Source organism: Schistosoma mansoni, chromosome 1 (assembly GCF_000237925.1).
Source record: "Schistosoma mansoni strain Puerto Rico chromosome 1, complete genome".
NCBI classification, from domain to species: Eukaryota; Metazoa; Platyhelminthes; class Trematoda; order Strigeidida; family Schistosomatidae; genus Schistosoma; species Schistosoma mansoni.
Window position 1 is genome coordinate 7741328 of NC_031495.1, and position 18425 is coordinate 7759752.

An 18425-nucleotide genomic window follows, 5' to 3' on the forward strand; every position below is an offset into this window, starting at 1 on the left:
GCAAAGATGGATAGTGGCTAGCAGTGGAATCCAGTTTGACGCACGTTTCATCCTATTTGGGACTGGTGAGCTAGATGTACCTGCATCCCAGAGTTGATGTTCACTCTGGGACTGGAACCCTGAACCTTTCGCTTCAAACGCCATCACGTTATCTACTGACCAGTTGCAGTCCTAAACATCAATGGGAAGATTCAAACAAGCAATACTAAGTGAATTCAAACTTCAACCCATTGCACAAGCAAGTGGTTATCAGCACTCCGTAGCTAGGTGGATAACGCGATGGCGTTTGAAGCGAAAGATACTGGGTTCGAGTCCCAGAGTGAACATCAACTCTGAGATGCAGGTACATCCAGCTGACGAGTCCCAAATAGGACGAAACGCGCGTCAAACTGAATTCCACTGCTAGCCACTATCCATCTTTGCTTACCAATCAAAGTTATGTTTATTTGATTTCCATAAATCATGTATTGGTTAGATTATTTAAAATATAGTACTAGTTGTATTTCTTGAATCTGTTACCTTAAAACTACATGTATTATATCAAATTTATTCCATTTTTATGATTATTCTTAAATATGATTAGTAACTATTTGAATGGAAAAAATATCCTGCATATAGTATGAATACAAAGTCTACCCTTATATTTTATTGATTACGAAATAAATTATTATATTTGATCAATCAATATATAATCGATAATTTCGAAATACAAGGTCATCTTTCAATGATGATAAAGTAAAATATTATATTTAATCAATCAATATATAATCAATAATTTTGAAATATAAGATCATAACAAGAATTTAATTTAATTATTTACATTCACTATAAGATTCATGTATTTTATCACAATTATATTATCATTAGTAATATATTTATTTTTATTTAATTTTATTAAGATTTCTAGTACATTAAACTACTGTAAAGATAATAGAAGTCTCGTATATAATAATAATAATAATGAATTAGACGAATGTTATAAATTACAATTAAGCTTAGCTAAACAACGTCATATTATTAAACTTGTTAAATATAATCAATTCACAAATATACAATTAACATGTCATCTATGTTCAAATGAAAATAGAACCCATTTTCAATGGTTTCGTATAACACGTAAAAAATATAATCAAACCATATTTCTATTAAATAATATAACATTTTATGATCATAAATGGATATTAGATCAAAATTTATATGAACCAATTATAAGTAATATAACAACAAATGATCCATGTATCATGAATAATACAAATGAATTAATTTATGAAAAATTTGATCCTTATAATGATTCTGGTACATATATATGTCAATCATTATATAATAATAAACATCCTACTAATTTTATATGGTATCATATAGATTATATTAATCCATATCAAAATAAATTATCTCAATTCAATATATCATCAATCAATAAAATTGTTACAACCTATCAACAATTAATAAAATTACAAAATAATATTAAAAAACAAATTTATTTATTAAATTCATTTTATAATCAAAAATTTAATTTATTATATATAACAATCAAATTTTATCATAATTTAACTCAATATACATATTGTAATAATATATATAATATACAAATAAATTATATTTGTTATATACGTATACCAAGAAAATTATTATATAATAATATAGATGAAATACAATTAATTTATTTTATTTTATTTAATGGTTTTTATCAATTTGGACAATTTTATGATGATGATAATAATAAAATTAACCAATCAAATTTAACAAAAATATATAAAACTTTTTTTGAAAATTTAGCGAATCAATTAAATTTTAAATTATTTTTAAATAAAACATATTTATATATACCATGTCAATATAATTTATTTAAACAATTACCTAATTTAAATTATACTTTTCAGCCATTAAATATATTAAATTATTATATAATTATTAAATATAAATTTAATTGTAAACAATTAAATAATAAAAAAATAATTAATTTATTATTATTAAATAATAATTATAATAATAATATAAATAAATTAAAATTAAATATTTCTAATTATAATTATATAAATTATATGAAATTAGAAAAATTAGTCATAGAAAATGAAAAATTGATAAAATTAGATTGTTTTCTTAATGAATCATATACATGTAATAATAATAATAATAATAATAATAATAATAATAATAATGGTAATTATTTGGTTAAATGGAGTATATCATCTCATTATATATATTATTCACGTACGTTATTCAATGAACGAATATATATAAATGAAAAATGTCAATTAATTATTCATAATGTTAAATTAAATGATTCTAATATATATAATTGTTATATAAAAAATATATATCAATTAAATAATAATAATAACAATAATGAGCCATGGCAACTAAAAATATCATATAGATTAAAAATTGAAAAATCATATTATGAATGGCCAAATGAAACTAATTTATTCATTGGTTTATTATTTCTTTTAATATGGAGTATATTTATTATAATAATATGGTTAATTTTAATAATTTATAATATATATATATATTATATATCAATCTAAACAATTAACTAATTAACAATTAGTTTGTATTGAAATGTATTAAAAATAAAAAAAATGTAATTTTTTTCGTTATATTTTGTGGCCGAGTGGATGCCCAGTTAACGTATGACTTGATAAAACCGCCAATCAGAGAGCAGCGAATCATCGATTAGAACAGTGATACACGGAAACCGTACGAGCAGTCTAGAGTGCTAATCGTTCCTGTTTTCTGCCTAGCCCAGCCAGTTAAGTCCAGAACACCAATAACAGCCTCTGCAATATGAATCATTATATTTCAAACATACTGAGTTTATATACCAAACAGACTGACCACATCGTACCATAAAATAGAAAATAATATTTGTACAATATTTAGCCAAATGTGGCTGTGAATAGGGGAGCAGTGATTGATAGACTGTGTATAACTCAGGAATGGTAAATCGTACAATAATAGTCCAAGGGTCAATATAAAGCTCACAATGAAAGGAACATGAATATGAATAGTTTGATTGTTTAACAAACATACGATAAAAATTATATGCATAAAATTGGTCCATAAATGGATCCCAAAGTTACCATTCACTATTGTTATCGGGACATCACATTTTTAAATGATATAAATATTTAATGAATTAAAGTTGATTATTTGTTTGATAGTGAAATTTTCATGTAAAAAGGTGAGATCGTGGATGTGCACTACTGGGGAGTCCCATACTAGGACGAAACGGCCGTCCAATGCTTCCAGGTTTTCCCTAGTGGTCTAGCTTTAATTAACTCATGCTTTTAACTATGAAAAAAAAGAAAAGTTTGATTATAAAAACGTCGATTGATTCTATTACATTTCTGTTTTGATTATAATTTACATAATGAAAAAACCTGACTTTTTTGACACAAATATACAGTAAAATATGATAATGCTCAACTGCTTACTATATTATACGATCATATAATGCACGTATACTGTAATTATTATTTTCAGGATTTATTATTATTATTACTATTATTATTATTATTATTATTATTATTATTATTATTTACACACACTCATACACTATCCGACTCAATAATTGAGTATCCGACTATAGAGATACAATAGTTTATTTACACAAGTATAAACATTCCACATACAGTGAAGGTCAGAGTAGTACGAAAATTAGAAGGGAATTTGTTATGAATTGAAAAGATAAAGAAGGCCGTATACTAATTTGTTGTGGTCTTATGTTCGGCGTTTTTTATCACGTGAATTATCCACCAATCAAAATACGACTTTTCTAGTCTCAATACTGTGCCAATCAATGACATTCGACCGGTATGAATAGCCTAGCGTCCTTATTCGTCCCTTGTCCGCCTAGCCCTTCCAATTGAGTCCAGAACACCAATTGCAGCTTCTACTATGCGAATCACTTATTTCAAGCATACTCGGTTTATGTACCAGACAGACCGCATAACACCGTAAAATAGAAAATAATATTTGTACAAGATCAAGCCAAATGTAGCTGTGAACGTGGGAGACAATAATCAATAAACTGAATATAATTTAGGAACAGTAAATCGTACAGTAATAATTCATAGGTCAAAACGAAGCTTATAGTAAGATGAATATAGATTGCACAATCTAGTTACTCAATAGTTAAACAATAAGAGTATATATAGAATAATCGTCCATTAATAGGTCCCGGAAGTTACTCGTATTTATTTCTTTACTAGGATATAACAGAATTCACAATATTAAATTATTTTCCAAACATTAAGTAAAGTTGATTGTTTGTAATTTTCTCACTAGCTATTCATAACTCAATATTGTATGTTTCTTTTAAGTTACTTGTGCTATATCTAGAGCTTAGATTCTTAATGTACTGTGTACAACTTGAGCACTCGAAAGCTAGAACCCTCCCAAGTTATAAATGAGAACACAGAAGACAGGTGAAAGGAATACTATTTCAAACAGTGTCAAATATGGTACAAAACTTTCAGGTATTTATAGTTTTTAATTTAAACGAAATCATCATTATAGTCCTCCAATCCTCATACAGGGGGTTGTTAGCATTTGTCCAATAGGGAAGCTGCATGTAAGGATTCTGGAATATTTATAGCAACCATCCTACAATCAATTTCGATTGTGGTCAAATTTGGTTAAGCCCTTTCTATTAACTTACTTAACAGACATCGTTATTTGGATAGTAACAATTTGCATATTCTTTGCACTGCTATACCACTAGAGCACATGACACTCTATCCGAAATGTTGACTGCTTAAATATCATTCGATGACTCATACTCCTCCCCATATGTGTACGCACGCAAATATTATTATCAGCCTTTGTTTTGCTTTGCTGTGCCCTATTTAAATGTGACTATAAATTGCCTATGTAATTGCTTGCTATTCGCTCGCTTGCTCCTCGTTCACTTCCTTCGCTTATTCGCCTGTTTACTCGCTCGCCTGCCGCTCACTCGCTCGTTGATATTCGCTCAGGTGGTGTTGTTAACTTTCTGACCTGAGTTATTCGACAATAAACTGTAGTTGCTGCTTCTGATTTTACGCACCGTTGAGATTAGAATTATAACGGTTATCGAAGTAAACGATTAACGAATCGCGGCACTACATACTCTTCCAAAAGATGATTGGATGGAATATGTTTGGCTCTTTCTGAGCTTCTTAGAGCTTTCTTGAGCTCACCCGTTGACCGTCCTCACAACCTGTAACAAAATTACAAACGAAGTTTGGTAGACTTTTGATCAAAATAAACTTATACGAAGGTCATTGTAAATACGCTTTAAAGATACCCATTGTGTAGCAAAGTTGTTTAGAATTCAAACATAAATTGAAAGAAAAAAATATAATGTGATAAATAAAAATTATCATATACACGGGAAGGTTCTGGATCTAAGTAGCATGATTAAGTGGTAAGCATTCAAGTCAAAACCTAATTATGGACGAAAAGCCACTAATGATTTGAAATCGAATACAAGACAACTGACCAGTAAAGATAATGGTCTTCTATAATGAGATGGTGAACTGATCTGTAAGTTATGTAACATATTTAAACATAGTTATTTGTAGGATTAGGATAGTTGTTAGACCATTCACGAATCAAACCAATTGAATCCCTAATTATTAGACCTAAGCCTTGCCCTCTTTATCGTTAAAACACCTATTAAAGTTTCATTGAAGCATCAAGGAACTTGAAATAAGCAGTTGGATAATCAAATAAATGGATGAAATTTATCAATAGCTTAAAATAAAATTATAAACAATATAACAATTGAAAAATGATATATAGTCAGATAAGTGGAAAATAAAAAAAATAAACGTGTAATCGGTAACAAATTACTTTCTTTAGTCTTGTACAGTAAGTAGTTTTTCATACATCGGAAGGAGGAAACCTTGCATTAGGGTACTATCACTGACCCATACACAAGTGAAGTAGCTCAAAGCAAATATGTCAAATCTATATCTGATGAGTGACTTACTTTATTTTTACGGTATCAGTTCAATTCAATAAAAGTTGGCTAATTGGTCTGTACAATTTCACAAAACTCGTTTATAGTATATTCGGTTAGTAATCAATTCGTGATATTAACAAGGATCTGCCAGTATCATTGGTAAGTAACTGTCTTACATTCAACATAATTGAAATCAACTGGTAACAGCTTTTCGTTAGAACTCTGAGAATTGTCTCTTGAAATTAGCCACTAATGAACATATGATTATTACGAGTGTAAGGTTTTTATGATGGTGGAGAAGATTTGTAGCTCAGGTAGGTGATTTTGATGGAGTTTTGTTCTCTGATCTGAATGGTTTGGTCATGGAGCTTTCATTATCCTTCTGAAAGACATCATCAACACAAACTTCGGGTGGAAGTTATAAATATACATGTTAAACATACGTCGCTAAACTTAAAGGTCATTGGTTCGATACCTGATGGACTTTCAGGTACATACTATTGACATGTTTCATACTAGAACAAGACAATTATCCTTTTATTGGCTGTTTAACTGAGGTCAGTTTGTGATGTAAACTATAAAATCCAACAATCTCTAAAAACTTCTTACATTAGTAATAACTCTATTTATTGGTAGAATGACCATTTGTTTAATGAATATATATAAACAAAATTAACAACCATTTATGATTTTATTTATAATATGTTACAAATCAAGTGTACTATACCATTATATTTAGTAGGCAAGGATGAATAATGATGAAAACATTTTCAATAGGTTAAATTAAGTCAATAATATGATGGATTGGATTTATCAATGGATTATATATTTAATAATTTACAATATTGTCGGTATGTCATTTATTAACTTATTTGTATTAATCTTAATTTATCTATCATAATATCGTAAACTTGGAAGCACTGGATGGCTCAGTGGTCTGGAGGTTAAGCGTTCAAGCGCGAGACTGATAGGTCCTGGGTTCGGATCTCGTGGGGGTGGGATTGTGGATCCTCATTGCTGATGAGTCCCATACTGGGATGGAACGGCCATTCAGTACTTCCGGGTTTTCCACGATGGTCTAGCTTCAATTGACTCATGATTTCAACTATAAAAATTACTAAGATCTCCACAAAACCCCTCTTCTGATCATTTGTATTAATCTTAATGTATCTACCATAATATTCTTTTGTTGTTGTTGTTGTTGTTGTTGATATATTTCAACCAAAATCATTTGAATACAAAATGAAATCAGTTCGGAAAACCAGGGAAAATCATTGATCAGTGAACAGTTGTTACATCATAATTTATAACTCTTCAGTATGTAACCAAATTAAAATACAACAACTAACCATTATTCCTATTCCTTCACTATTTAATTTGCCATAGTTATTTAACTGATGTTATTTCATCCTGAAAATGTTCAATGAACATTTAGATTCGATGTAAAAAAAAGATTGAAACTACACGGATTAGGAATTAGTGTGGAATGTTAGTTCATTAATAGTTAAAACAATTTCAAGAATTCACTTGATATAATGTGAAGTTATTTTTAAATGTTGATGAGATCCAGAATATTCCTCGAAAAAATGCCCAAAAAGGTTCAGGAAACGTCAGGATACATTTTTATCCAATCATCGTTGAATAGAAGTGTTATGTCTTGTATCCGCCAGTTGGAAAGGAGTGACTTATCAATCGGACCAATGACGCATAAAACCTGTACGAGCTGCTTAGAGTCCTTATCGGTCCTGCTTTCTGCCTAGCCCAGCCAGTTTAGTCCAGAACACCAATAACAGCCTCTGCAATATGAATCATCATTCTCAAACATTCTGGGTTTATATACCAACCACACAGATCACATCGTACCATAAAATAAGAAACAACATTTGTACAATATTTAGTCAAATGTGGCTGTGAATAGGGGGAACAGTAATTAATGGACTAGGGATAACTCAAGAATGGTAAATCGTATAATAATAGTCTATGGGTCAAAATAAAGCTTATGATAAGAGAAACACAAATACGAGTAGTTGAGTTACTTAACAGTTATACAATAAAAATATACGTAACATATTGGTCCATAAATAGTTCTCAAAAGTTACCATTCATAATTCTCTCCGGGATATAACAAGAAGTTTCTCAGAAATGTTTAGAAAGTGAAGAGTCACGTGTCACATTTCTGATTGGGTGGTTACCTATCCTACTACTATGTTTAGTAGCGTTCCAGAAGCCCAAAGTCATCTGAAATGCTATAAATACCTTAAATTTTCTGTACATAGAACGAACCTTCGAGTAAAGCTTCCTTGTCCATATTTCGTGCCTTTTCCCTTGTGTTCAGGTTGTCTTATAGATTTAATGTGGGGTTACTAGAAGAGCTTAGGAAATCGATACAAGAGTTCAGTTAGATTTATCAAAAAAATGTATTATATTCTGCACATTAAAGCCGGTAAATTTCAGTTTCAACATTTGATTTATTGAGTATGAATCAATTTCACATTTCTACTACTGAATGGTGGTTAAATTTTATTGATCAGGTTAAAATATGGTTTCTAGCCTTAATGATTCAGCATTGTTGATGTTATTTAGTTAAACACAATCAACAGGAAGTCAGTGGCATAAGTTTTAGATCTCATTTGAAATGACACATTAAGCTTGCAGATACTATCTCACTGATGATAAGTTTAAGCTGAAATGATACCTAGATTTAGGGTTGATTCTCAGGTTTTTTTTTCCGAAAATGTTAACATTTCAGTCATAACTATTAAAATGTGATACTCATTTGTGTTATTTTGCAAATAGGTTTAGTAGTTTGAATCATCATTCATTCATTTTGAATAACTGGATCACTGGAAATCTCAGCTGTTTGATAGGTAGCAGGTTTGAAGTATCACTTAAAGTCGAGTACAACAACTGTATACAATAAATGAAGAAAGAAACTTTTGTTCAACTGTTTACTTTTGATAAAATTTACAGATTTTTATGGTCTTACTACTGCCCCCATTACTATGTGTTACATGAGTTAACTATAAAGTATTTCTAAATGTATGGATCACTTATGCAAAAAGATTGTATTTTAAAATAGTCTGTCAATCATCATTCAAGTAAGATCTGAAATAAACGTCTCATATTAAACACAGAGATAGAGAACATTAACAGAAAACGAGACAAAAAAGAGAACCAAATTTCAGTCTCAATAGAGACCTTAATATGAGAGATATTGTTTGAAAGACAGAAACAAGGCTGAGAATGACACTTAACTCAAGATTAAGTTTAATCACAATTGATTGATCATTGGGTGATGATCAGTGTCATGAGTGTCAAGTCCTTCTTAGTGCAGATTGAATGCTATCGATCAAGTTGCAATGTGGCCACTAGTCTAGGTGGCTCAACACTGCTTGCACTATGTTGAAATAAGATGGTTATTGGAGGTGTCCAACAGGTACACCTTGCTAACGAGTGTCAAGTAGCACGAAACCCGGGTCCAGGGTTTCCCGTTGACCACCTCCAACCACCATCTTATATTTATTTTGATATATATAATTAATTTACAACTGAGTAGTGACCGATTTATTGTTTGTTTATTCCTTTCGTACTGATCAACTTCTATCGATCAAACGTCATTATGGTCAGTAGTCTGAGTGATTCAACATCAGGTGCACCATATTTAGATTTTAAGTGGTTGGAGGGAGTCGGCAAGAATACCTAGACCTAGTTTTCCTGTTATCTGATACTAGTCAGCAGGATGCACCTGTAATCTTGATGAAACTTGTGATCCCTGGTAGATTTGATCCTATATCAACCAGATTCACATTTTCAGACAACATGGTACACAAGATGTAAAGTTACTTAGATTAGTGACGGTGTCGCACTTTCATTTATAGAATTCGGTCAGCACCAAGAAGACTATAGAGGCATGAAATTGGCCACTACTCCGTAGTCAGTCAATTGTGAGTACATATCATTCATACAGTAGGTCAACCGAGACACAGGTGGATCGACAGTAATTTCTCAGTTGGTGAAGCTGGGTGATGTTGGTTTGTATCTCTCTAGGAGAATAATTCCCCTCGAAACTGTAGGTTCACCTTGCCGACTAGTGCCAAGTAGCAAGAAACCTAGTTCCAGGGTTTTCCATTGACTAATTCCTACAACCTAACATCTCAATATAGTAGAATATATTCAATTAATAAGACTGTTTTAATGTTACTGATTTAACGTTATTTTATCTAATACCATCAACCAGTGACTACTAATATTACCATTTTTTTAGTATTGTGATATTAACCAACTAAGGAGATTAGTTAAGTGTGGCAGGTGAATAAGTAATAAATGAACATAATTGAGATGAGAATTCTGTGTTTACTTTGTACAAGCACTTTATTCCTTAATTTATTCTTTAGTTAACTGACAAAAGGTCCACTTATCCTAATATTTTATTTAAAAACACATATTTTTGAAAGGGTTTCATGGAGATTGTTGCAATTTTTAGGTATTACTCATGGCAGACTAATCTCATTTGAGATACTATTAAAAAACATGGGGCACAAGATAGCTGTTTTATCTTAAAATGGAACTTCTCAAAAGTCCCGTGGTCTCATGTCGAACTCTTAACCATTAGAACGATTATTTCGTCGTTCACCTACACAAGTTCAACTTGAGGCAATTTAGATACGAATAATAGTTCTAACACATGTTCAAAAACTCAGTCATTTGATTAACGATTTAATCTTTCTAAAGTTGTTCGATTAAAGTTTAATGGGTCGGTCTCTTAAATAAATTTCTTATTCGACCAATTCAGTTTATCGAATCATTTAGATTTTGGTAGTATTCAGACTAAAATATTGTTTGTCATCGAATTCTTATGATGTGTGGTTAGCAGAATCATTGAAAAAAACAAACGGAATTATATTTAACACTATCCATCTAATTTAGATGATGACTATTTTAATTCATAAATGTTTCTTTAGGTGTTACATCAATCTCCTTTCTTTTCGATTGATTCCTCTAACATCATTTCTCGAAAGTAAATAACAAACTAATCTAATATCAGAAGGGGTTTTTGTGGATATTACAGTAATTTTGATAGTTGAGATCATGAATCAATTAAAGCTAAACCACCATGGAAAAGATAGTGACTCACTGAAGACATTGGTGGATGTCGCTCAATTTCGTGGATTGATTAAAGTTAGACATTAACGCCGTTGGATGCCGACTCAGTGGTCACTGATAGGTCCTGAGTTCAAATCTCGCAAGGCGGCATCGTGGATGTGCACTGCGAAGGAGTCCCATAATAGGACGAAACGGCTGTCCAGTGCTTCCAGGTTTTCCATGGTGGTCTAGCTTCAATTGATTCATAATCTAATATTCTTTATAAATATTAAAATATACTGAACTGTTATTGTTTTCTTTCCTCCAATTCTTCAGTTCCATGTAGAACTAATGAAATTTACAATATGACATCTAATCAACCATTAACTTGTAATTCATTACTTACAAGTAATGTATTACAATATCATATAGAACAATTATTAACTCATTATGGTAAAGATAGTGTATATAAAATTGGTAATCCAATCAAATTTGGTACTGCTAAATTTTTCGATATAAGAATTAATGGTTTATCTGCTATAAAATTCGCAGGACCAGTTGATATTATTGATCTACCATCAGGAAATATACGATTGATATTTACACTATTATTTGACTATCTTGTAATAAATGGAAAAATGAACATGACCATGTTCGCTACTAAACTTCGGGTAATTCAATGTATTAACTAGTAATAATAATCATATTTTTTGATATCCCAATGAATAAAAGATTTTATTTCTGACGTTTTGTGACTTAATGTAAGTCACTTCTTCAGAGTATTAACTACTGTTTTAAAGTTGATTATTATAATTTAGAATAATTCAGTTTATGTAGTTAGATATAATTTACAGAAAGCCATTTCGATCCAGCTTTCTCACAGGTTAGCACTTGTCAGCAGGTCGAGATCATAGTTGATATCTTGATGTGGTATTTGGGTTTACTTATCGTGACAACCCAGCTAGGCTACACTGTCTGAGACACCTGTTTTTTAGGTCTATTAATGTCAAGCAGGTTCGTTAGAGAATTTTAAGACTAAAATCACCAATTTGAGGTCCGAGGCAGAAGTTGTACTGTTGACGGTATTTGGTTGTAATGGCAATATAAAGTTTCCCTCAGATTACCAATATCCTCAGAAATGCTGTCCTACCACAATGGCAAGAAGGGATTAGAAAAAGATCACCGTGAAAAACGCTTTTCTCATATTACTCCACGGATTCACATAGCCAGCGAAAAGGTTTAAAGAGTACAGAGCTAATAAATCAAAAGTTATTTGCAAAAATCAGTATTTGACCATCCTATAGCAGTTGCCCCTTGGGTTATGTGGTTACTCTTCTAGTTATCTAATGCCATTACTAACCCAGTTTCTTTTTCATGTATATTATATTATTATATTATTATTATTAGCTTTATTCAAAATTATATTATTTGGTACAAAATCGAATTCTCAGCACAAAGTATTTCAACATGTTTGAGTTTCTTATTTCTTCGTTGCTCCTGATGAAAAACATTCAGTGATCGCCAGTTGGATGTCAGCAATTCAGTCAATCGACATATGAATAATGTATATTCTTTTTGCTGCATGTTCCCAGCAAACACGACATCTCTGATTAGGCCTTTTGTAACTTTTACAGCGAAAGGTTGTACAGTTTTCAGAAACGTACCGGAATATGTTGTGTGCTTAATAGCCACAATGATGTATTAAAACAAACAATATTAGATAACTTGTTGAAATATATAGATGACGGGAATCAGGTAGCCCAGATGTTCAAGCAGGCCGCCCTGTACCTGGAATATGAATCATTGTTCTCAAACATACTGGGTTTATATACCAAACAAACTGACCACATCGTACCATAAAGTAGAAAATAACATTTGTACAAGATTTAGCCAAATGTGGCTGTGAATAAGGGGAACAGTAATTGATAGACTGGAGATAACTCAGGAATGGTAAATCGTATAATAATAGTCTATGGGTCAAAATGAAGCTTATAATAAGCGGAACAAAAACAAGTCTCATTTTTTATTTCTTGATCGATCCTGATGATAAATATTAAATGACCGCTAGTTAGATGTTAACAGTTCAGGAATCGACATCTGAATAATGTTCATTCTTTTCAATGAATATTACCAAACACCACGATGTCTCTGATTGTACTTTTCTGTAACTTGTACAGCGAAAGGTCGTCAACTTTTCATAAACACACATGAATAGGTTATGCGATTAATAGACATAGTGATGTATTGAAACAAATAGAAGACAAGTGAATTATTGAAATATCTAGTTTTAAAGAACAAGTAGCTGGAATATTCAAGCAGACCGCCAAAGATCTCTATAGTATAATTACAATTAATGTACTTAATACTCACTTATTTTTCCCTGACTGTTATAACGCGTGGGTGTGTGCGTGCCCAGTTGTTATATCGATTGGCTCGTCTATTAGAGAACAGTGAATTTATTGATCGCCCAATGATACACAAAAGTCATATGAGCAGTCTTGAGTACTTATCAGTCCTGCTTTCTGCCTAGCCCAGCCAGTTTAGTCCAGAACACCAATAACAGCCTCTGCAATATGAATCATTATTCTCAAACATACTGAGTTTATATACCAAACAAACTGACCACATCGTACCATAAAATAGAAAATAATATTTGTACAAGATTTAGCCAAATGTGGCTGTGAATAGGGGGAATAGTAATTAATAGACTGGGGATAACTCAGGAATGGTAAATCGTATAATAATAGTTCATAGGTCAAAATAAAGCTTATAGTAAGAGGAACATGAATATGAATAGTTCAGTTACTTAACGATTATACTATAGGAAATATACGTATCATATTGGTCCATAAATAGTCCTCAGAGTTACCATTCATATATCTCCACAGGATATAACACTAGCATTTCATTTATTCTTTTCTCTTTTTTAGTCCGTAGAAATTAAAATTAAATCAATTAAAATATTATTGGATTTACTTCTTATACAACCAATGGATAATAATAATAATAATAATAATGGATTATTACCAATTCATGTGAACAAAGTTACTGTTATCCATTGGGATAATTTACGATTTGATAGTAAAGGAGTATTTACAATATTTTTTAAAATGTTTAATCAATTTCGTTTATATGATGGTATCATTAAACGTTCAATTGAAAAAGAAATTTATCAACAAATTGAAAAATCATTAAAATCATTTTTTGAGGAATAAAAAATTATTTTTTTAATGATTGAAAATTGAATCATTTTGTTTTGTTACCGGCACAGTCATCGCCGATGTGCTACCCGATGTCCTCCCTCTGCATTTTAAGTTTGGACTCAGATTGATCACATCGCAATCAGCTACCTCTGGCGTGATTGTGTACAAGATTGCCGCTGCTTTTGGAGTACCCACTTTTACTCTGATCATATCTTACGTTTTAGTACTCAACAAATTCATCGTTCCTTTTGGAACGATTTCAGAAAATTGGTTGCAGCTTCTGTTGCAACTAAATATCAAACCGAGTTAGGTTCAAAACTGGCTACCAGCTCACTGAAAAGTATCGATAAGCATTGGTTGCAATTGCATGGCGCCATGAAAATGGCAAGTATAGTCGCTTGCGCCTTCGCAAAATGTCCCGGCTTATAAGCGTTGGGTTTCTTCAGGTTCCTTACAACTCACTGCAGCCCGTTGGTCTACTCCGGGTGACCGCAAGTTTCACCATAAATGAATATTTCTACCTCATGAAATTGTGGAAAGCTTGCGTAGGGACTGAGAAGCTTGGTGGTCGGAACGATAACGAGTTGGAAACAGCAGCTGCATCTGGTAACTTCCGGAAGCTCTTTCAACTCATTCGAGTCACTGGCAGCAAGAATTCTGGTGTGAGCGAAACAATCTGTGAAGATGACGGGATACCAATCACGAACATCTATCGACGTCCTGGACGATGGGCAGAGTTTTCCGAGAAGCAGTCCAACTGATCTGTTGTCCCGGTGACATTGATCAGACTGTCTTGTCCCCTATGTACCGTGACGACCGATCCACTTAACGAGAAGGAAGTCCGCAAGGAACTGCAACTCCTGAAGCGACACAAATCACCAGGTCCAAATGATTTACCTTCGGCCCTTTTTAAAGTTGGTGGTGAACTTCTGGTTAAGGAATTAAGTGAGTTATTTAAAAATATCTGGTAATTAGAGAGTGTTCCAACATCGTGAAAGTAGTTGATATTTGTCCCTATTTTTGAAAAGAGTTCACGCCGTTTCTGCAACAACTATCGGGAAATAAGTCTATTTCTGATCGCGTCCATACTATCGGCTTCCGTCATACTCGTAGATTATTCAAAACCCGAGAGAGATTGACTCGCAGGGAGCAAGCTGGTCTTCTTACTGGTCCGAGAGAATTTCAGTCTTTTAGTCAATAAATTTTTCTTAGCCAATACACAGCAGTATGTTGTAAATTATCAGATAGATATTTGCAAGATAAATTGAACAAAAAAGAATGAACCAAATCGGCTAAACCGTTCAAAAGTTATGCGGAAAAGTGTGCTCACGAAATTCGCTGTCTCGGGCATTTCTGTAGGATTTTGACGGGTCACATTTTCCTTCATAACTTTTGAACGGATTAATATTTTTCAATAAGGTTTTCTTTTTGTTACTTATCTAATTAAGTGCTATTAAAAGATGTATAACATGTACATTGACATTGAAATTTAAATTTTACTTTTTACACCTGCTCTTACTCGCCATGTTATATAGGGATACTACCCCTAAATCAGGGTCTGGATAGTCGGAAAAATTAAAATTTCGCAAATGCAATAAAAATGATCTTGGTGGTTTTGTATTACTATTCCGACACCAGACAATGGGTTTTAAGCGTTCTTAGGCCCTAATGCTTCAGGCTGGGCTGTTTTGCTTACTACCCTATATGTGTGTTGTATACAGTATAAGCTATATGGCCATGTTGAGGTGAAGGTCCCACATGAGACTGAAGGTTCGCCATTGATATTGTGGATGGTCTGGCATTGCTTTGGCAAGTTTTGCTGGCTGTCCATGTGAAAAGTTGGTTGACTGGTCAACCGATTTCATTCATACTGGTGGTTGTTTCTCAGTGTTTTCAAGAGCTTTTGTCATTGGAGCATCGTAAGGCATATTGCCATTGCTAGTATTAATGAGTTTGGCTGTCGTGTAAGCGGAATGGGTCAAATTTGGTCTGTTCATGCTGTGCATAATTGATTTACGCGATCACCGATCGGAATATTTATACATGGGATGTAAATGTGTATATGAACGGTGCGAATGGTCCACCAGGGTGTTTGGTACCTGAGTGGTTGAGCCACAGGATTGGACTATGCTGTTCGGATTGTAGCGTTGAAGCCTATATAGTGTCTGGCTCTCCTATAGGGCGGGATTGAGCTGTACTGTTTGGGTTGCCGCGTGAAAGTCTGGATGGTGTCTGATTCTCATAAAAACCAGTGCAATATTACCCTGGCCCATAAGGGTATAATATATAACTGTGAACAAACTGATTGATCCTGCCAGTAGTCACATGCTTGTCTCAGAGATTAAGCCATGCATGTCTAAGTACATACCTTAAAACGTCGAAACCGCGAATGGCTCATTAAATCAACTATGGTTCCTTAGATCGTAAACGCTACATGGATAACTGTAGTAATTCTTGAGCTAATACATGCCTTGAATCCCTGACCCTCAAGGGGACGGGTGCATTTATTAGAACAGAACCAACCGGGTGCGGCTTTGGCTGTGCCTGTTACATTCTGTGATGACCCTGGATAACTTTACTCATCGCAGTCGACCTTGTGTCGGTGACGGATCTTTCAAATGTCTGCCCTACCAATTTGTTGGTAGGTGATTTACCTACCATGATGATAACGGGTAACGGGGAATCAGGGTTCCATTGTTTCATTCAAGCAGGTAATGGTGGTGTGGATCTGTTGCCTGGAGAAAGACTTCTCGACCTTGAGTATGCGGATGACATTATCTTACTGTACGATGATACCCAAGCCATGCAATGCGCACTTAATCAGTTGGCACTTAGTGTCCGTAGGTATCGTATGTGCTTTACACCCTTGAAGTGCAAAGTACTTCTACAAGACTGATAGGACCCTGAACGGGTGTCCACTGATGACAGCTGACGCCTAGGATGAAACGTGGATCAAGCAGGTTTTTCTCTCTACTATATGCAGCCACATTACGTCGAAACAATAAATGCACCTGTGAGTTACTTAGACTAGTGATCATATTGAAAATTGTTGGATGGAACTCAACCAACCTTAGAAGAGCTAGACAAACATGGTATTGTCCATTACTCAATTATCAACCAGTTTGAAAGTAAGAATCTCCTTGAATGAATTAAATCATTTTAAATTCAATCAGGGTTCATCATCTTACTCAAAATCAGCTGGTGAACCAATCATTTATTACTCAATAACTAATCAAAAAATTATGTGTTCAGCTTTGAAACGCTCTTAATTTGTATGAAGATTAGTTTACCAAATCAAAATAGCTGATTCGGGAATCTGACCAGGGAGAAAGTAATTAAAAGTTAAATGCTTAACTTGGCGTGAATTTTGTTTAGGCCTATTAATTTCATTTCCTTCCGATCCGGTTCTTTTTAATGTATTGTCTTATGTTACTTACTAATATTCAGTAGATAGTCCCATTATTTTCGAAAAATGGCTTATGGAGTTTTTTGTTGATTTGTATGATTCTCAAGGGTATACGTGAAATTCGACATTCAATTCATTTATCGCTGTAATTGTACATTATTAATATTCTCAATACTTGATTTCAATTATTTTGTGTCCATTGAACAATTACTTATTTATAACAGTTTCCATATTCTGTTTTCTTAGTTCTCAGTTTGATTATTGAATACAATCGTGCTATTGATCAATCTATTGGGTGTTACGTAGGTTATCGAATGTTTTTGTATTTAATTTCTATATGAATACAACAGAAAATACCTTTTGCATCTCAGTACGATATCCGCATCGCTCATTCTTATACTTGAAAGAATGGGGAACCGCTACAATCCCCACAGCTTGAAATAAGAACATCAAAACTGTTACAAATAAAGATTTATCAAGACTGAAACATGACAACCCTTTTCGAGAATGCACTGATTCATTTACTGATTGTGCATCCATTTTGATTGTTACTTAGGATGAAATAATATATGTAATAAATATCCAGAGTTGTAACGAATCACGTACTACTTGTCATGCTCAGCATAATGTACGTTAATTTTGTACAAGAATATCGTATTTTGAATAAACATCGCACTCAAATCAATTAATGTTATACCGAATAAAATATTACACAGAAAAATACCCTAAACAACATATTGAATTCAAAACGGAAATGATGTTGAGTGAAAATTACAATGAGTAA

At 32.7% G+C, this 18425-nt stretch overlaps 1 protein-coding gene and 1 non-coding gene across 2 annotated transcripts in view; both read left to right on the forward strand.

Annotated features, from left to right (window-relative positions):
- Positions 1–17504, forward strand: part of Smp_124020 (putative heparan sulfate 6-o-sulfotransferase) — a gene marked incomplete at its 3' end in the record, with an annotated part of 31490 nt that extends 13986 nt beyond the window's left edge. The window contains exon 3 of the mRNA XM_018793132.1: positions 17409–17504. Within this exon, the coding sequence (XP_018647675.1) occupies positions 17409–17504 (96 nt within the window). The remainder of the gene's footprint in view (positions 1–17408) is intronic.
- Smp_tRNA_01247_Pseudo_TTG.1.1 lies at positions 254–322 on the forward strand. The gene has a single exon. It is a non-coding gene (tRNA).
- Positions 17505–18425: the final 921 nt, after the last annotated feature.